The sequence below is a fragment of the Phascolarctos cinereus genome, unplaced genomic scaffold, assembly GCF_003287225.1.
Source record: "Phascolarctos cinereus isolate Bilbo 61053 unplaced genomic scaffold, phaCin_HiC Scaffold_3;HRSCAF=262, whole genome shotgun sequence".
Classification (NCBI taxonomy): Eukaryota; Metazoa; Chordata; class Mammalia; order Diprotodontia; family Phascolarctidae; genus Phascolarctos; species Phascolarctos cinereus.
The window spans coordinates 192685373-192705921 of NW_027555736.1; the positions used below are offsets into that span (position 1 = coordinate 192685373).

At 38.7% G+C, this 20549-nt stretch overlaps 1 protein-coding gene and 1 long non-coding RNA gene across 2 annotated transcripts in view; one reads left to right on the top strand and one right to left on the bottom strand.

The window, feature by feature from the left end:
• LOC144456337 (uncharacterized) overlaps positions 1-20549 on the top strand; it is a 204106-nt gene that overhangs the window by 55334 nt on the left and 128223 nt on the right. The window lies entirely within an intron of this gene.
• Positions 1-20549, bottom strand: part of AKAP6 (A-kinase anchoring protein 6) — a 496473-nt gene that overhangs the window by 5831 nt on the left and 470093 nt on the right. The window contains 1 exon segment of the mRNA XM_078151395.1: positions 1890-5311. Coding sequence (XP_078007521.1) covers positions 1931-5311 — 3381 coding nt within the window. The 3' untranslated portion in view covers positions 1890-1930.

Below are 20549 nucleotides of genomic sequence, written 5' to 3' on the forward strand. Positions count from 1 at the left end.
TATTTGAATAAGTTAACAAATTAGGGTAGATTGCTTCTGTAATTCATTTCCTATAGCACGAGTTTAGGTTACAACATTAAGCTTCTAAGGGGGGCCAACTGGGAGCTCATACTTTCATGAAATATAATTCCCACATTGGGTAGCTCATATTTTCCTTCTTTAAACTAAATCGAAACAGAGTATTCATCATTGGGTTTTTGAAATGGGTAAAAATGGAATCTTTGCATCAGTTATGGATATAATATCCTCTCAAATTTAACAGTCAATAACTGTCTTATTAAATATGAGGAGTGTGATTTTAAAAGAGGAGTGTTTTTTAAATGATGGAAACCAACCTGTCATCTTTAGACAAGATTTTAAAATTTTGTTTTTACCCAAATTCTATTAACCTGTCACATCCTTTCTCCACACTGTAGTTTTGGGGCCTCAGGTGTGTTTGCATAAAATAAAAGCCCAAATTTAATTCAAAACTGAAAACAAATAACATCGATTTGCTCTCCCCCTACTTTTATTTCTCAAACTGGGCCATTTTTTTCAGTAGTTGTGAAAGCATAATATGCTGCTGGGAAATTACCTGTGATAAAAGCAGCAGTGAATTGCAGCATCAAAGGTAAATCAGGTTGGAACATGACCCTTCTATAAGCTAACAGCTGGCTCATCTCAAAGCGTCCACAGCTTCCTCCTTAGAGTCAGTTAGGAAGCACTTGTTAGGTATCTACTATGCGCCAGGAACTGAGGATATCAAGAAAGGCAAATGCCCCCCACCCAAGGAGCTCACAGTCTAATCGGGGAGACAGTATGCAAGCAGCTATACACAAACCAAGAACTATATGGGGTAAATTGGAGAGAACCTGAGAGGGAAGGCACCAATGTGGTAGCATAAAGAAAAAGATGATTTAACAAACTGATGGTGTTTACATAGGCAGAAGTGAAATCAGAAGCTGTGTCTTTTTGATTGCGGTTAATAATTCCTAATTTGGGCACTCCTTTGACTCTTGATGTCAGATTTGGGGGGAGAGGGTTGAATCATCTAGATAATTATCTGAGGCAGCTAAGTAAAAATAGTGGGTAAAGCACTGGAATTAAATTCAGGAGGACCTGAATTCAAATCCTGTCTCAGACAAGTACTAGCTGAGTGACCCTGGAAACATAATTATTTAACCACTCTCCATCTCCATCTCAGTTTTCTCAATCCACAAAATTGGGAGAATAATAATAACAAATAACAAATAAAAACAAGGTTGTTGTGAGGATTAAACAAGTAAATATGTTTAAAGAATTTTATAAAACTTTACTTATTTACATTTTAGCTATTATTTATCTCAATACTTCAGTTGCCTGAGCTAGCATGAGATGATGAAAAAAGATTGACATAGATTCTGAGCAGGAAGGGACCTTAGAGGCTAAGTTCAATCCATTCACTTTACAAATGAAGAGGTTAAATGGCCTGTTCTAAGACCACACAGACAAGTAAGTAGTAGAGTAGGGATTCAACCCTATGTCCTCTGATTCCAAATCTTGCCCTCTTTTCACTATATCACATCCTTATTAAATGCCAATTTAGAAAAAGCTTCTTCCTTCCTGCCTTCCCTTTCCTTTCTTCCTTTCCTTCTTCCCTCCTTCCTTCCTTCTTTTCACATTTTTATTTCTTTCTCACAGGAATTATTTCAGCTTACTTTACCTAAATTTCTATCATGATAGCAACTCCAGTTAACCTAATTTAGCCTTTTCTTCTATGCTGGTTGAATTGGATCAAAATTGCATTACTATATTTATAGATTTAGTTAACAAGTCATTTATAGGAACTGCATATGGTAAATGGTATTCCTGTGGAGTGTCATTCTCCTTTACAATGCATGTATCTTTAATCACATAAAGACTGCACATACCTTTCAATGAGATGATTTATGTGCCCGGGGAGGATTACATTCTACCTGTGCATATTTATATGCCGGTCGTTGTGAAGGTTCAGTAGGTTTTCTTCACAGGTTAACGTTTTACTGTTAGGATGCAATATAGCCTGGTCTTTCAGCTGTTCTGCCTTCAGTGGGAGGCCTGGAACTACAGTTTTCACTAAAGCAGCACAACCATCTTCCAGCATCTCAGAACCACTTGGCTTCCCAGAACTACTCTCTTCATCACTCTTGCTTGGAGCAGCAGGTAGGGCTGAGCTTGCCTCACAGCTGTTTGAAGTACCAAACACATTACACATTTCCTTTCCAATGTCAGATCTTTCCTGGGGGGTAGGACTCAGGGTGCCTGTGTCAGTTTGCTCACTCGAGAAAGAAAACCCACTGTAGTTAGAGGAGGTTTTAGTCCCTTCCAGGGAAATTGGATCTTTTTCTTTCCCCACAGCTTCCTTTGGGGGCTCACTGGAGAAATAGCATTGCTGTTCACCTTCCTCATCATCAACACAAGCCTCAAAGAAACATTCAATATCCTCTTTTTCATCTAGGCCTGATTCAGGGAAGTCAGGCGGCAATAGAGTGTGGCTTTTCTCTTCTGTGTAGCTGGTGACCTCCCCACAGTCGCTGTCATGAGATGAGAGGGATAGGTAGGAATAAAAGTCACCTTTTCTGAGCTGGATAGGCCTGTGAGAATGCTCTAATACTTTTTCCTTGATCTGAGCTAGTGATGTGGGAGTGGCTGCCTCACTCTCAGGTTGGGATTTATTCTTCAGGGCAGTTGAAGCCATGTCAATGATCTCCTTAACAAAGTTGTGAACTGAGCAATCTTCTGTATCTTGCTGATGTAAAGCATCTAACTCACAGTTGCAACAGGAAATTCTGTCATCTATTGCGACATTTTCTTCTGTTTCACTGGGCTCCAGTGTCGGGGAGTGATCGGTAGGCTTTTCAGCTGTTGTGGGTGCATTGTCAGATGAAGGTTTCAGTACCGAGGGTTCTGATTCCTTGATCTCCCTGGTTTTGGTGGCATGTTCTGGACAAGACTTGTCAGTAGGAATAGAAACTGCACTTTGAATTTCAGAGAGCAAGTGGTTTTGACATTCCTTTGGAGGGTTCCTGGAAGGTAGAGGAACAAATTCCTTCCCATCCATATTTGAATCATCAGAGCTATCTGTAAATGCTTCACACATGCAACTCTCACGCTCGGAAGCCTCATTCTCAATTGGAACAAGACCCTCTGACATATTTGAAATTCCATTTGGTGTTTCCTTTGGTTTTTCTGGAACACTTTCGACATTGCCATTCTCCATGTCATCCATAAATGGATCTTTATTGACTTTGGAAATATTTTTCTTATTTTCTCTCTTTGTCCCAAATTCATGCACTTTAGATGAGTTTTTACTGTTTCCATTATTTTCAGGCATCCGCTTTGTGGAGCCATTCAAAAGGGCTTCAATATTCAGTGCATCTGTGGCATTAGATGTCTCACTGCTACCTCTATCTTTGCTGCACTGAATTTCATCACTGAGATTACATCTCCTCTTTTCTCTTGACAGTGAAAACTTCGGTCTAATCCAGGTCTGCAGTTCATTCTTGATGTAATCCAGCCCTGAGATTAGATTGCATTCTTCATAAATCTCCTCATCTGTTGCAATACTGGAGTCATCTTCATCTTTGACACATAACTCTTCTTCAGTCAAGGTTAGAGTAGAGCTGGAGAGTAGATCACTGTCATCTTCATCGTCTGTGCAAGCAGAGGTGCAGGAGACATTAACGATCATGCTGACATTGACATCACTCTCATCTGCCACTGAGTGAGTAAGACGTTTCCTGAAGGATGCATTTGAATCCTCTGGGATTTTGTTCCTGGGTAATACGATATCCTCTGAGCAAAGAGAGAGCTCATCACTGCTACTAAGTTCAGTGAGAGAGGCGGCTGAGTCTTCATTGATAGAGGATGCTATGTCCAGTTGGCCAGTGAAGGACATTTTTTGGGAACTGCTTTGGAGTGTGATGTCAGAAACACTACGCTTTATCTTTTGTTCTGAGGGGCTCTGGATATTTTCCAATCGATTCAGGAGATCTAAAGTTCTTTTGCTTAGTTGACCAACTGAGCCACTGCTTACACTGATGTCCTCTGAGCTGTGGCGGCTAAAAAGATCTTCGTTGCTTTTATATGATGTTAACCAGCTTTCCAATGATGTGCTCCGTTGAAGGCCATCACCGTTTTTCAAGACGCCTGATCCAAATAAATCACTTCCGGGTGAAAGGGACTCCAAGGAAGAGCTTTGTGAGAGGAGAGGGAGTTGCTTGGCATTTTGCATGCCAGGCAGTGTCTTCTCTCCATTGCCACTTTTACTGGAATTGGGATCCATTTCATGGGGCACACTTGCCAAAATACATTCGTGGGGAGCTGCATCTGGATATAACTCTGAAGCCTGATGTTTAGATTTGCAGGGTTTTTTATCAAAATAAAAACCATGAAGCAATGGGTCCTCCACATGTGCTTTTTCACTCTGTGATTGTTTCATTACCATTGGTAATTTGAGTTTTGAGCCTTGGAGGTATGAGTAATCATAAAATGTAAACACATCATGTTTTCCTTGTAATTCTTCTTCCAAACAATCAGGGGTATGCTTGGTAACACTGTTTAAATCTCCATCTTTTCCATTTACACAACACATTAGTGATGCGGGTGACGGAGAACTATTTGGAGGCTTAATGTCTTCCTCCTCGTCTTTAATTTTTTGTTTTAATATGTTAACTACATCACTCATGTGAGGACCTGGGTGTTCGGTTTCAGGGTTACTCGGGGGTCCGTCCATATCATTTAGCAGGCACATTTCAGAGTTGGTAGTAGTCTCTGTGTCCCCTTCACTGACGATGCCACTCTCGCTCCCAGAATGTTGGCTCATGTCTCTTCCATGGCATGTGCAAGGCTTAACCAAAGTAATACCACCTACCAGGTCTGGCAAAGATTTGGTAGATGAAAATGAAGAGTCTTTACTGAGACTTTTTGTTAAAACTTTAGACTGGGTTATTCTGGGGAGGTTGGGGCTGGTTTTCATAAATGGCATGTGGTTTTCTTCATAAAGTTCAACATTGTGGAGGCTATAAACTTGGTAGATATGTGGGCTAGAGGGGGCAGTGATGCTAGAGCCATAGTGAGATCCTCCTTGGTCACTAGCACTTTCCTCATAACTTCGGTCCTCACTGCCTGCATCCTCCAGCTCAGATTTCAAGTTTGGCATGGTGTGTGCATGTGTGTGTTCTAGATCAAGATCGCTGGATTCTTCATTTAAACTGATTAATTTATTACTTATGTCAGTTTCATCCCATTCTAGGGCATCTTCACTTGTCCCATTTAGATCCATCAGGCCATGGTCAATCACATTCAAAACCTCCTACAAGAAGCAAAAGAGAAAAAAAAGAAGAAAGTAAAAATCTCCATTTATTTTCCTAATTGGTTAACACCAGACTCTTCTTTCCAGGAAAAACGCACCATGAATATGATGTTAGAAGTCAAGGCAAATGTGGTCTCATATTTATTTTCATAGTACACCCAGAATCCGGCCTCTAGTGCCACTTCTAGACATCACCATACCTTGCCACTATGGAGTATACTCTCATCCCCACATCCATTTTCAGCTCCCCCATTAGAATGTAAACTCCTCAAAGACAAAAACCATCTTACTTGCTTGTATATATAATCCCAGCACTTACCACAGTGCCTGGCACGTACTAAACACTTAATAAATGCTTCCTCTAGCGCGGGAAGGCAGCATAGTGGATTCACTGGGTCTGGAGTCATGAAGACGTGACTTCAAATCTAGCCTCAGATGCTCACTAGCTGTGTGACCCTGGGTGAGTCACTTACCTTCTGTCCGCCTCAGTTTCCTCAATCATAAAATGAGGATCATAATGTCACCTACTTCACAGGGTTGTTGTGAAGACTGACAGAAAATATCTGCTTTTCTGCAGACACAGTTGGGAAAAAGCACTCCTAAATCTTTCCCCTTAGATAATAATAAATAATAGTTATACAAGGGTGCTCCAAAAGTCTTGGTGCAGTTTTAAGCTTTAATAGCTTAAAGTTATTAATTTTAATAGCTTAAAACTACACTAAGACTTTTGGGATGCCCTGTATAGTGCTTATATTCACAAAATATATTTGCAAAGCATGTTATATTCATCACCTCATTTGAGCATGACACCAACTCCATGGGGTAGGTGATATTATTGTTATCATCAGTTTGAAGATGAGAAAACTGTGGGTTAGAGATTGATTGCCTCGGGTCAAAAGTGTGTTGTGAGGAAAGGAGAAGAATTTCAAACCTAGGTCTTCATGAACTATTTCATTTATACCAAATTACCTTGCAAAAGATTTCCACTTGAAACAAGCTTCCTTCCAGAAAGCATCCAAGCAGATGCATAAGAGATGCATATGGGCGTATATGCACGGGCAGCTCTAGAAACCTTGTCCACACTTCTATTACTAAATGGGACCATGTTGGTGTATTGGTGCTTGTGAGCAGCACTTACATAGAGGAGGGTGGGGATATCCATGAAGGGTGTCCTCTCCTTTCTTGGAGCCTGTTCCTTATCCCATAGTAGTAAAGGAATATTGAGCACATGCAAGGTAAGTTATTTTTTTTATCCAATTCGTGATTTCATCAGTATAGGGAGCTTCTGATGAGGGTTCTCCTCTACCCCTACAAGGATCAGTGACTGTTCTGAAACTTAAAGGTTTATAGAATTGCCTGAGTATTGCTCAGAGGTTAAGTGACTTGACCAGGATCACACAGTCAAGAAGCATCTGAAGTAGAACTTAAATTAAGGTCTTCCTGCCACCAAGGACAGTTCTCTACCAAGTACACCATGTTGCCGCTTTCCACTATATTGCTATTGCCAAGCTCACCTAGCAGAAGCAGCTGGGGAACTCTGAGGGAAAGATAAGAGGTTAGCACATGCCCCACCACATTGACCATCAGTCACCTCTCCTCAAACCCTAATGGAAATAGCCCATGACATTGAGGCCAAAGAATAACAGTATACTCTATGACCCTGGCTCCAGCCTGGCCCTTAGGCCATCATCAAAGGGAGCATCCTCTGGGGAGAATCTACCACCACCACCAATGGCTGGCCAGCTCCTACCAAAGGGCATGTAAGAACCCTAGGACTAGCACTGGCATGGAGATAGCCTTGCCCTTACAATAATCCAGCTGAGTAACCCCAGTGAAGGAGAGGTCAGGCATCTTTACCAGCTTCTGAGCAGCTGCTACCCAGTTGTCAGGCCAGGCCTCTTAGATGAAACAATGAGGGATCTTGAGGGGGAGACAAGGGACAGCATCCATCCCACCACCCCACCCTAAGACTATTAACCCTATCTCTAGCCTAGCACCTGTCACCATCCTGTAGGAAATCAACTATTATGGAGATGCAACCAGACAATTGCCTCCTCAGTAGTGAAAATTACTAAAGATTCCAATCCAAAATCCAATCGCCAATCAAGGTCATTGTCATCTTCAAATGGTTCAACATTAGAAATGGATCTGATCTAATCAGTAGAAATGACACTATAGAAGATGCCTTACCACCTGTTTTGCTTCTGCATCCTACGTACTATAGGACCTTTCCATCTGACTTGCAGCTGAAAACCCCTCATATGTGTTGTCTCCCCCATTAGGATATGAACTCTCTGAGAATAGGGAGTTTCATGCCTTTCTGTTTGTAACCCTGATACTTAGCAATGTGCTTTACACATAGTAACCACTTTTGTTGTTGTTGACTCATTTCAGTCATGTCTGACTCTCCATGACCCCATTTGGGGTTTTCTTAGCAAAGATACTAGAGTGGTTTGCCATTACCTTCTCCAGATCATTTTACAGACAAGGAAATTGAGGAAACCCGGGTTAAGTGACTTGCTCAGGGTCACACAACTAGTAAATGTCTGAGGCTGGATTGGAACTCAGCTCCTCCTGGCTCCAGAGCTGGCGTTCTATCTACTGCACCACCTAGCTGCCCAGTAAGCACTTAATAAATGCTTTTTTTTGTTCATTCTATTTATCTATCCATTTATTCATTGTAAGCTCTATCATAAGTATTTTATATTATGAATCCGAAATTCTTTCAACAGTTTGGCTGGGAAAAAAAACAGGTCACAATGTTTTAATTTCTTAGTAGTAGGGAAAAAAGATTTGTCTGAAGCATAAGTAGTCCTCAATCCTTCTTCAAACTGATAGTCAAAGGATCACACACAAACATATTAGGTATAAAATACCCATTAGCACTTTATTATACTGGATATGTAAGAGATTATCTGTATAGCCTACTTAAGTGTAAAAGAGTTCAGTTGCAAAGTAAACATTAAAGGATATTTTTAAATTTTATAACAGAAATCTTTCATGCTGCCAATATTATAGCAGTTAATCTAATACACTGGCAGTCATAACACTTGCTTAGGTATGGAGTACATTCTCTGTGATGAATTTCTATTAGAATTTCTGTTTATTCTTTGCTTGCTGATAAAGGAAGCACTAATGACTGGTTAGCATGGTTAATGAATGTTAAAATCCTCAGCTGTAAGAACAATCAATCAGTCTAATCAAATAGTATATTAATTTCAAATATTGTCTGTGCTGACACTGTACTCTAAGGAAGTGCTAATAAATAATTGAACTAGTCTTTCAATTTAAAAAAAGAGAGGGTTGGGGTAAGAACCTGTCATTCTCTGATAGAATTTACTTCTTGGCAGGACAATTTCTAACGGTGCCCCATATGATATGGATGCATTTTTGGACATGCCACACCAAGAGCCTGACATCCATACTGGCATCTGGGATTTGGTTTATATGCAACTTGGGTAGCTCATGCACTGTCCCAGCTTTTTGGTTCCAGAGAGTTGGTCTAAATGCTTCTGAGTAGCAAGGAGAGATGTGTTGAAAATGCATGTGGGTGTGTGCATGTACATGCACATGTTCACACACATGATCTAGTAACATCTAAAGAGAGGCATCATGCCACAGCAGCCAGAAAGCCAGCCTCAAAACTTGAAAGATATGAGTTCAGCTTCTGCTTCTGTGGCACACTGGGGATATGACCCTGGGCAAATCACTTAGCCTCTCAGTGTCCTTAGGCAAATCTAAGAATGTAAGTGAATCATCATTTGCTGGTCTGATTTAGGACTTGGAATACACTGTTAGAACCATAGGGTCTGGATCAAAAATAAACATTTTAAGGACATAAACTTTGTTCTAAAAATGAACCAGGTTAAAAAAGTATTATAGAACAAGATAATGGAAAATATTTCCCTTAGGTGCCCATTTTTCCTCTTTCCCATAACTGGTTGTTGATTCATGGGTACACATAATCTTAGGCAGCTAGAAAATGTAGGTTATAGAGCGCTAGACATGGAGTCAGGAAGACCCAAGTTCAGATCTTATCTCTGGTACTTATTAGCCATGTGACTTATTAGCCATCTGACTTTTTCCAGTTCTACTTCCATAGTATCACTTGTTGCAGCATTCCCTACCCAATAATATAGGAGCTCTCCCAGTCCAGGCCCTCATCAACTCCAGTCTAGAATTCACAATATCATCCTGACTCGCCTACCTCTGACCTCTCTTTTCTCTACAATCTATCCTTCATGTTGTTGCTAAAATAATTTTCCTTTCATACGGTTCTGAGCATATCACATACCTGCTTAAAGATGCCAAGTTATCCACCATGGTAGATAAAATACAAGCTCTTCAGCCTGTCATTTAAGATGCTTCATAAGTTCAATTATCTTTAGAGCCTGATTTCCCCCTACTTTCTTTCGCTCACTCTACGGCTTGGCCAGATCAGGTAACTGGCTGCTTCCCAATCCAGCCTCACCCTCTGGCTTCTCCATACCTTCACATAGGTTCTCCCTCTTATTTTTAACTCTACCCATATCTCAGCATGTTGACATTTTTTGGCTTCTTTAAGGCCTAACTCAGGTGCCACTTCTTCCATGAAGCTGTCTCTAATTTCCCCAGATGCCAATGATCTCTTCCTCTTTGTATTTTCTTATGACACATTTTCTTGCCTCCATTACATTCTACTCAGTATTAGGCTTGGTTTTAGTTATCATCTACCACTATCCTTCTCTCACCATTAGACTATAAACTCTTTGGTGATGTTTTCATTTTTGTGTCCCTACTACAGTGCCTTGAACAGAGTAGATGTTTTTAATAAACATTTGCAAAATTGTGTTGAATTGAACCATAAAATATATATCTCCAGACTATGAAATGAGATGAATCTCACATAGGAATGACATTAATTAGAATTTTTCATAGCTCAAAAGCTTACTTTTTAGAAGTTACGTGTCTATAGTGATGTAACTAAAGAAAATAATATAATCAAAGGCAATAGTATTTAGTTGAATGGATTCTTTAGCAATAATATAGTAGCATGGATCAAATAAATACCCATTGATAAAGATGGCAGCATTCACTACTGGCATGTGGATGAAAAGCCTGTCTTTAAAGGTTTGTTATTTGTATTTCTTTTGACTGTGAAGGCCAGTTTGTCTTATTTGGTAGTGAGTTCATAAGACAAACGAATTTTATTTTTCCAAATGGACTGATATGCAGGCCATGAATCTGACTTTTAAGTGGCAATTTATGTTGTGGGAATATTTTTTTGAGAGACAACATTTTCCTGCTACTTTTTTTTTTGAAAAGTTCAAATATTTCCACCTTAAATCCAAGGGATAGATATTAAAGCGATGGTGACACAAATAAAAAGCAAAAATAATTACTGCCCTCATTATTAGAGGGCAGTAGTTAGAATACAAGTTACATTCTAACTTGTATTCTAACAAGGAAGATAATATGTATATAAATAGATATATGCAATAAATGTACAAAGTAAACGGAAAGAAGTAGCTGGAGAGACCAAGAAAGCCCTTCTGCAGAAGGAGGCACTTGAGCTTTGATGGAAGCCAGGGCATTGTAGTCATGGAGATGCAAGATGGAGCATTACAGATGGGGAATTGTAAGTATGCTCCAGCGTGGCAGGAGAGTAGAGTGTATGGGACTGAGAAATCCATAAAAAGGATTGAAAGACAGAAGGGGGCCAGCTTGTGAAAAGCTTTCAAGGCTATCGGGGAAAACTGATTCCCTACTCAGCAAGACCACGCCCTGCCTCTCAGATCACTTTGTGGTTCCACAATTGTCCCTTAGAGGGTCAATTCTGCATTTTGGAGAGTACCTTATGAGTAATATTTTTAGTAAGAGCAAAAATATATTTATATATTAATTTTAAAAATACTGTTTATTTCATCTTTAATTATTTTTAACTTATTTTCTATATTTTATATTCAGTAGTACACATACATACAGGTAAAATTTATAACTGTATATATGTGTGTGCATATATGTGTATACATATATATTATACATATAGTATGAGTAACTAGGATTTTTTTTTTTTACTAATAGAAGTAATCAAGAGATTTTTGGAGCTCACTGGCTTTGAGTTCTTGACAGCGAATGTTAACTAAGAGGAATATCTAATCCAGATACGTAAAGCAATGCCTTGCAACCATAGCAAACCTAACCTAACTCCCATATCAGTGGAAGTTCTTGGTCAAAGAGATCAGAAACAAAGAAAAACCAAGAGTTGTCTGACCTGTTAGGATATCTTTGTAATAAGTATATACTTACAGCATGACAAATAGTCTCAACCTCCAATGACTTTTTAAGTTGCTGTTGCAGCTATGTTTGCAGAAAAAAAGGCTAAGGTGGGTAAGACGTGGGACGATGCTTCAAGTTTACTTTCTTCCCGTCAGTTCTATGGACCTCACTATGTAGGATTTCATCTTTGGGTCTTTTCTAACTGGGAAGGAGAGTGTTTTCCAACAGTAAATTATAGTAGTTCTCCTTTGTTTACTCTAGGATCAGACAGACTGAAATAACATGGTTAGCACAGGGGTAGGACCTTATTGCATTCATCGTGACCAAGATTTCCTTGCAGAGCAACATTTTTTGCCATAAATTTTCAAATCAAATATGTTCCTATTAGTGATGCCCTTTTAAGGGCATCACATTTTTGTGTATCATTCCTCACAACTAGCAAGACCATACACTTTTCTATCTGTCATCCTTTTTGGTTTTCTCACCAGTTTTATGGAGCCCAGGACGCTCGTCAAATGACCAAAATAATTCTAGTTCAGTGGGTCTAAGTCTCTTTATAGTGGGAAATGGAGAGCAGAATGAATGGCTGCTGCTGTAATGATGCTGGGTGGAGGAGACGGAGTTACATGGCTTATGGTAACAAACAGTCATTTATTAATTATAACAGAGTAGATACAAAGCTTTGTGTACAAAGAACTTTGCACACAGGTCCACAGGCATTTTGGAGAGTTATGAAAAAATAAAGATAACAATCTAAGGGAAAAAATGAAATGTGTAAGACAAGTTACATAAATGAACAGGAGTCATAAAAATAATCATGCCAAACTATAATTGTATAGAAGTACAATATAGGTTGTAACTTTTCTAGGATGAAAAGTGGAATATTATTTTAGGAAAGCCATTTAACTTCTCTAGGCCTCAGTTGCCCTGGGCCTGAGATTTTCTGATTGGAGGGTGAGTGAAAATTATCATCTCAGTACTATATCTATGTTTTCATCTCATCTAGTGATCCAACAGGACCTACCTGGTGTGAGTATTATTGTTTGTATTTCTGTGATACACACACATACACACACACACACACACAATGTTGTTAAGTTGGTTTTGTCTCTTCGTGTCAGGGACCATAGCACCCCAATACTGTTCATAGAGATTTTTTGGCAAATGATACTAGAGTGGTTTGCTGTTTCCTTCTCCAGTGGATTAAGGCAAGCAGGGTTAAGTGACTTGCTCAGGGTTACACAGCTATTAAGTATCTGAGGCCAGATCTGAACTCAGGTCTTCCTTATTCCAGGCCTAGTGCTCTACACAATAAGCCACCCAGCAGCTTCCATACACACACACACACGCACACACACAATTCATATTTATATGAAATATAGATTTACATTTAATTTTATACATATATAATTTATATTGCTAACATGTGGATAGAGACATATATAAAATTTACTTAAAAAATATAAACTTCCTTTGCCTGGCCCAGATAAGAGTGATGCCAATGAGAGTCTTTATTTGTTTATACTCTACTCTGTATTTGAATAATATTCTCATGCAACAGCTCAATTTTATGAAATAGTAAGTTCCTCCATCTTGCTCCTCTTTCCTTACTTAGAGTTTTTCTTCTGTATATAAGCATCTTTTTTTTTTCAAACACTCAAGGCAATTGTTTCTCTTTTTGTTCGCTTATCGACCCTTAGAAATTCTTGGAATTTGAAGGACTATTTTAGTCTCTTCTTCTCCTATTAGGATATAAACACTTGACCTCTATTAAGCCCTTTGAGTTGTTCAAATTGTGTTTTAAAGTTCTTCTCCCCTCCCACTTCCCCCCCCCACCCTGGTTAATCACTAGGCATTATGTAGGTACATTTTATATGCTAGAGATATAAAAATGAAATAGTAGTTGTCCTTAAGGAGCTTACATTCCATCACCAGAAACATGTTTGTCCATATATATTTCTTCATTGTTTTTACCTTACAAAATCTCTGCCTAACTAAAAACTTCTCATTAGTATAGTTTGGAAATGTAAACTTCATGAAAAGTCCTTTTTTTCCATGTAAATTATGCTCTACTTCACTGGATAAATTATTCTTGTTACAAGTCATTTTTTTTCTTTTCCTTTCAACATAATATGTTCCAATCTTTTTCTTTTTTACCTGGTAACCTATGTGTAGTCCTATGTAATTCCCATTAGAGTTTTATAGAATATATCTCCCTAATCATTTTTTTTGTTGTGGATTTTGACTATCATGTTTCTAGTTGAGTTGTAACTTAGATTTATATCAGTTACAATCTATGGATTTTGTTAGTTTTCTGGTTCTAATATTTGAGGAGGGGAAATTTTTTTTTGAAATGTAGAATTCAAGTTTTCCATTTTATTGTGTTTTTATGGAACTTTCATGATTTTTCATGATTCCTAGATTATTATGCTTTGCCCTGTTTCCTAGGAAAGTTGTTTTTGACATTAGATGTTTTACATAGTTTTAATCTTTTTGTCTTTTGACTTCACCCTAATCCTTTTTTGTTTTAGCAAAGAAATTTTTATTTCTATTTCTTCCATTCTTTTTTTCAAGCTCTTCATCCCATTTTCTCCCCATATACTCTGGCAAATTAGCCCCACAATCACCTCCCATCTTCTGATCTTTAATCTCTCCCTTTCTATTGGCTCCTTTCCTGTTGCCTATAAACATGCCTAGGTCTTTTGGGCCATTAAAAAAAGAAAAAAAAAACTTCACCATCCCCTCAAACTAATACCATATATCTCTTCTCACAGACAAAAAGCTAGAAAAAAAGCTATCTACTCTTTTGGCCTCTTCTTACTCTCTTCTTACTCACTATTTAGTCTTTCATAATCTGGCTTCCAACATCATTATTCAACTGAAATTATTCTTTTCAAATTATTCTCTCCAATGATCACTTAATTCTTAAATCCAAAGACCTTTTCTCAATCCTTCTTTTTGACCTCTCGGAAGCATTTGACACCTTATTTCTTTGAAGAACTATAACGATTCAACCTCATAATCACATCTAATTCTCTTTGTACAAGATGGAAATTCTGCATATGTAAGAGCAGAATAATAGGCTCCCTTTGAGCACTAGAGAAAGATAAATATTCAACAAACATTTATAAGGTCTTACTCTATAGAGCTTTGTGGTTTCTGCCTAGGGAACAATCATCACAGAAGATACCTAGAATTCTAAGTCCCAGCTCTGTCTATATATGTAACAATTTTGACTATCTCTTTAGATTCTTCATTTGTGAAACAGACATAATAGTATTTACCACACCAATCCTGTAATAACACTGTGAACAAAGCTCTTCTTAAATCTTAAATTCCTATAATAATGAAAACTCAAAAACGTTTTTTAAAAATTTATTTTACTTTAAGATCTGCATTCTCCCCAGACTCACATCAGTTGAGAAAGCAAGGAAGAAAAAACTATTACAAACAATAAATTCCCCCATTGACCATGTTTGATATACATGTATATTATATGTAATACATATATAAACACATGTATATATTTATGTGTGTGTATATATACATATGTATGCATGGTGCACAACTATATATACATAGTGTATACATATTATACACTCATACATGTACATATATATGTGTCTGAAAGTTTATCACCTCTCTATTAGGCGGTAGGTAATGTTTCATTTTGAGACACCTGGAATTGTGATGGATCCCTTCTTGATCAGAGTTCCTCAGTCTTTTCAAGTTATTTGTCTTTATAATATTGCTGTTTTTGCAAAAATCGTACTTCTAGTTCTGCTCACTTCCTACTATATCGGTTTGTAAAAGTCTTCCCAGGTTTTGTTTTGTTTTTTTCTGAAAGCATCCCTTTCATCATTTCTTATAACACAAAAGAATTCCATCACGGACATATATCAAAAATTGTTTACCCCCTCAGTTTCCAATCCTTTACCACCACAGAAAGAATAATTTTTGTAAATATTTGTGCAAAAAATGTTATTTTATATTTTTTTTGTTTAAAAGGGCTGCCTTTTCTTCTTTCTTTTATCTCTTGGGCATGTAGACAAAGTAGTAGTGTCATGAGTCAAAAGTCATACTCACTCTAGTAGCTTTTGGGGGCATACTTCCAAATTATTTTTGCAGAATGAGTGGACCAGTTCATAGCTCCACTGGCAATTAAGTAATGTGCTTATTTTTTCACAGCCCCTCCAGCATTTGCCATTTTCCCTTTTCTATCAACTTTGCCAGTCTTATGAATGTGAGGTAGACCCTAACTCTTCACACATAATCCGTGACAGAATAGTTTGAGACAATTCTTTGCAAGACTGGAGGATCATTTGGTAATTCAATTGAGCTGAAGGTGTTGTGGAGGAAGAGGTGCCTCAGTTGAGTCTTGAATTAAGGGAATGATTTCAACAGGCAGAAATAGGTTGGTAGAAAGAGGGGAGACAATATGCAAAGGCCAAAAAGCCTCAGGGGGAGGAAGATGAGAACAGAGGATGGTAAGTAGCCAAAAACCTTCTTGGCAAGTATGTGGAATTTATAAACCAGAATAATGTGAGTAAAAACTCAAATCTTGGGTTGGAACTAATAATAATAGCTAACTTTGCATAGCACTTTTAAGTTTTGCAAAAGGCTTTACACATGTAATCTCATCTGATCTTTACAACAACCCTTTGAGGTAGGTGCTATTATTATCCTCATTTCATACAGGAGGAAACTGTAATATATCAATCTGAATTCTGGCAGACGTAGGTGATGTGTTAGCTCATTTTGTTGAACTGCTTTTCTTCACTTCCTTTTTTTTTAAAGTCTTTGTTCCAGGAAATATCTTTCTGAGGGGACCAGATGGGAGATAGTGGTGGAGGAAACAGACATATTTGGAAATAAAAGGTGGATACAAAATGCAAAAATGAATATCAATAAAATGATTTAAAAGAGTGTAAAGCTTTGAAAGAAATTTGCAAATTAGCACCACTGTACAAACAGAGATGTCCTGAGGCCTGCTATATGACCAAAAACTATTTACTTAGGTCTCCTATATATTGTTTGTCACTAAATTCCTCCTCTGAGGTCCACTCTACCTACAAAGAACTCAAACTCTGGCAATTCCCACTAATACAGTAGCTCTGTCTTCCCAGGGCCAGACTTGCTATTTGGCCAGATTGGCTTAGGGGTCACCATTTTCTGCCACAGAAATCCTTGAACTTCTTCTATAGTAGATAGAATGGAATTAGATGTTAAAAAGACCTATGTTCAAATCTTGCCTCAGATATTTACCAGTTCTGTGACTCTGGGCAAATGGTTTAACCTTTCTAGCCTCAGTTTCCTCATCTATAAAATGAGAATTATACTAGCACTTATCCCACAGGGCTGTTTTAAGGAACAAACATGATAATATGTGTGTATGTGTGTCTATATATGATCACACAACTTCTTTTCCTTTCCTTGTTTCTTCCTTCCTAATTTATTTTACCCTACCCCAATTAAAGTAAACACAAAAGACCCAGACAGCTTGATTGAATCAGTCAGTCAGTCACTAGGCATTTATTATGTGCCAGTCACATTTTTCTTGTTTACCGATACAAGCAAAAAGGAAAGACAGTTCCTACTCTCAAGAAGCTTACATTCTAACGTGAAAAAGAACTCTTAAGAGGAAGCCAAAGGTTTGGGAAGAAGGTACTCAGTTGGGGATGGGCGGTGTATATGATGGAAGAGTCTAGGTTACACCAGGGTGAAAAATAAAGAGATGGCTGATGGCTGGCCTGGAGTGGGGGGCAGTGCTCTTTAAATGGAATTTCTGGAAAGAGCCATCCAATCCAATGGCAGGGCCATAGAGGCTCAGGGTATTTCTGAAGTATGAATTCCACAGCTGAAGTGATGTTATAGGATGAAGAGTTTTTCGGGATATGATTCAGTTGGCTAGACTGAAGAGTATAAACTACTCTTGAACATCCCTTAATCAGTTCTGGAGAAATAAAATGCTTTGCTCTTTGGATAAAGGCTGATGATAAAGATATGCCTTTTCATTTATTGAAAGAAAAAGACTCCTGCATTCCAGTACTAGGCTAGTGCAGTTGGAGGAGCTCCATCTATTTGGAAAGAGGAAAGAGTTTCTTTTTCTTCTCTCCTCTCTGCCCTTTTCTCATGACCGTGTGAAATTTGGGAAATCCATTAGAGTAATCAGAGGTCCCACCAGTGATCTGAGCTCAGTAACTGTATCCACCAGAGCCTGCAGCAGTGACCCTAAAGCAGCAATGGCTAATGTACCCCTTGCCTTCAGACCTCAGAGACACACTGGAGAAAGGCAGCTTTTGGACTCCAGAAGGGCACCAATACTTGGAACCCAACAGAGAAGGGGAACTGAGGATTCCGCTAAGAGAAAAAAGGATTTCCAGGAAGTAGAGTTGTGATTTTTACCCTTTGGACATAAGTGCTCTCTAATTTTGAGAACAGTCCACACTTGTAAAAAAAAAAAGTGAAAGTATGCCCCTGGTTTGGGGAGATGTTTCTTAATAATGACTCTCAAAGCTAATTAAGACTAGCTGATAATCAATAAGAAGCACACTAGATGAGGACTCATGAGCAAAAGTACTAGAAATCCTAGTCCCTCAAGGCTACCCCTAGAATTCTTTGGGTAGAAGTCATTGGCTACTTTCTTGATACCTTGCCTGCCAATGTGAGTGGGAGTGGGTAATTAGCCCTGGAGAGGGTTCTATATGATTTTTAGCCACCACCTCTCTGAGCCTCAGTTTCCTCATCTGAAAAGCAGGGTCTAATACTATCACCCATCTCATGTATAGTTGTTTTAAAGTGTTCCACAAACACTGAAGTGCTATTGTATATGCACTGAGTTATTATCATTATTTGCTTCATTCTTAGGAATATCCTTCCACACAAGGAAAATCACAGGTCTTATGTTATGCTAGATGCTGCAGTAGATAAGAGTGAACCACAATGATCTTTTAATTCAGCTGATGTGGAGAGAACTGGCATACACACATCAATGAAAGAACAATTAAGTGCTAAACACTACTGATTATGAATAACAGGAGTTTAGAGAATGAAAAAATAAAGGAAAGGAATTAGGAAATTTCCAACTGAATTTAGGATGTACTATATGTTGAGAGGTGTAGGAAATAAAGTTGGACAATTCAGTGAGGTTAGATCATAGAAAGCCTAAAAAGCCAGGCAGAGGAGTTTGGAGGGGAAAAGATATGTAGGGGAAGCTTTCTCTAAGCTCTTGTGTAAGGGAGCACCATAATAAATAGAGTAAATGGGGGGCAAGTGATGAAGGTCTAGATTAGGATTGTGTTCTTTCTCAAGCCAAACATTCAAACTGTACTGCAAAAAGCACAATTCTGATAGGCTGGCCATGTTGTTCTAATGCCAAATGTACATTTGCCTCAAACAAAACTATTACTCACACAAGGTGAGTGCTCACATGCAGGTCAGAAGAAGTGATACAAGGATCCTCTCTAGGTCTCTTCAAAGAACTTTGGAATCAATTGTGGGTCATGAGAGACAGCATGGCATACTCGCATCGAAGAAGGTACTGTGCTCAATGAGAGAAGCACAACTGTTGTAGCGCAAAAGAAACAGGAGATGTGCAAATTTTGAGACACTTCCACTTCAAATGTTATGTGGACTATTTGTGCCTGACCTGTGGGAGAGCCTTCTGAGCTCATATTGGTCTGATCACCCACAGTCAGACACACTGTACCCTGACTCCAACTTAGTAATGTCATTTTGGTCCTCTTTGAGAACAAATGACAAGAACCTGCCATCAATAGAAATTGTAAAGAAGAGGCAAATTGAGGAGACATTTAGGAAAATGAAAGTCCTTGCTAACTGTTTAGATGGAGAGGATAAAGCCATGGAAAGATTTCAAGGTGACGCCAAAATTGCTAACCTGGAAGAAAAAGAATAGTGATGTCACTGACAGAATTGAGATTATTAGGAAGTGGAAGCAGATTGGGAGGGGAGGATAAGAAAGCTCATTCTGGCTCAGGCTGATTTTGGCATGACTGCAAGATAAGCAAGTGGACCTGAGGGAAACATCTGGGAATTAGGGGTTAGGTTATGACTGGAGCTGTAGACATGGTTAGTGGGTTGTTTTCCTTCATTCTCAAAGAGGACCAAATGACATCACTATGCTAGAGTCAAGTTTTAGTGTGTCTGACTGTGGCTGATCAGACCAATATAAGCTTGGAATGTTTGCCTACAGATCGACCACAAATAGTGCATGTGAACATTTGGGGTAGATTCTCTAAGTTTGCACATCTTGCGTTTCTCTTGAGCTATTTCAATTCTGCTTTGCTTATAAAGCACAGCACCTTCTCTGATGTGGGCACACTGAACTGAGTGGTCCTGTGCCAGTGTCTCCCACGTCACACAATTAATTCCAAAGTTCTTGAGAGACCTTGACAGTGTCCTTGTATTGCTTCATCTGACCACCATGTGAATGCTTGCTTTGTGTGAGTTCTTCTGGCCAGCACACGTTTTGCATTCAAACGATGTGGCCAGCCCATCAGAGTTGCACTCTCTGAAGCACAGTTTGAATGCTTGGCAGTTTAATTTGAGAAAGGACCTCAGTGTCTGGTATCTTATCCTGCCAGGTGATCTTCAGAATCTTCCTAAGACAATTCAAATAGAAGCGATTCAGTTTCCTGGCATGGCACTGGTATACTGTGCACATTTCACAGGCATACAACTGTGACGTCAGCACAATGGCTCTGTATACCGTCAGTTTGATATTCAGTTGAATACCTCTTCTGTCCCATACTTTCCTTTGGAGCCTCCCAAACACTGAGCTAGCTCTGGCAATGCATACATCTACCTCATTATCAATGTGTACATCCCTGGAAAGTACACTATCAAGGTAATGGTATAGCCATTGAAGAGATTCTGGGCACTAGCTTTGTAACCCAAGTGTTAGCACTTTCCAGATATCTTGCCTCCAGCAAAATGGAAATTCCTTAAGGTCTGAAACTAT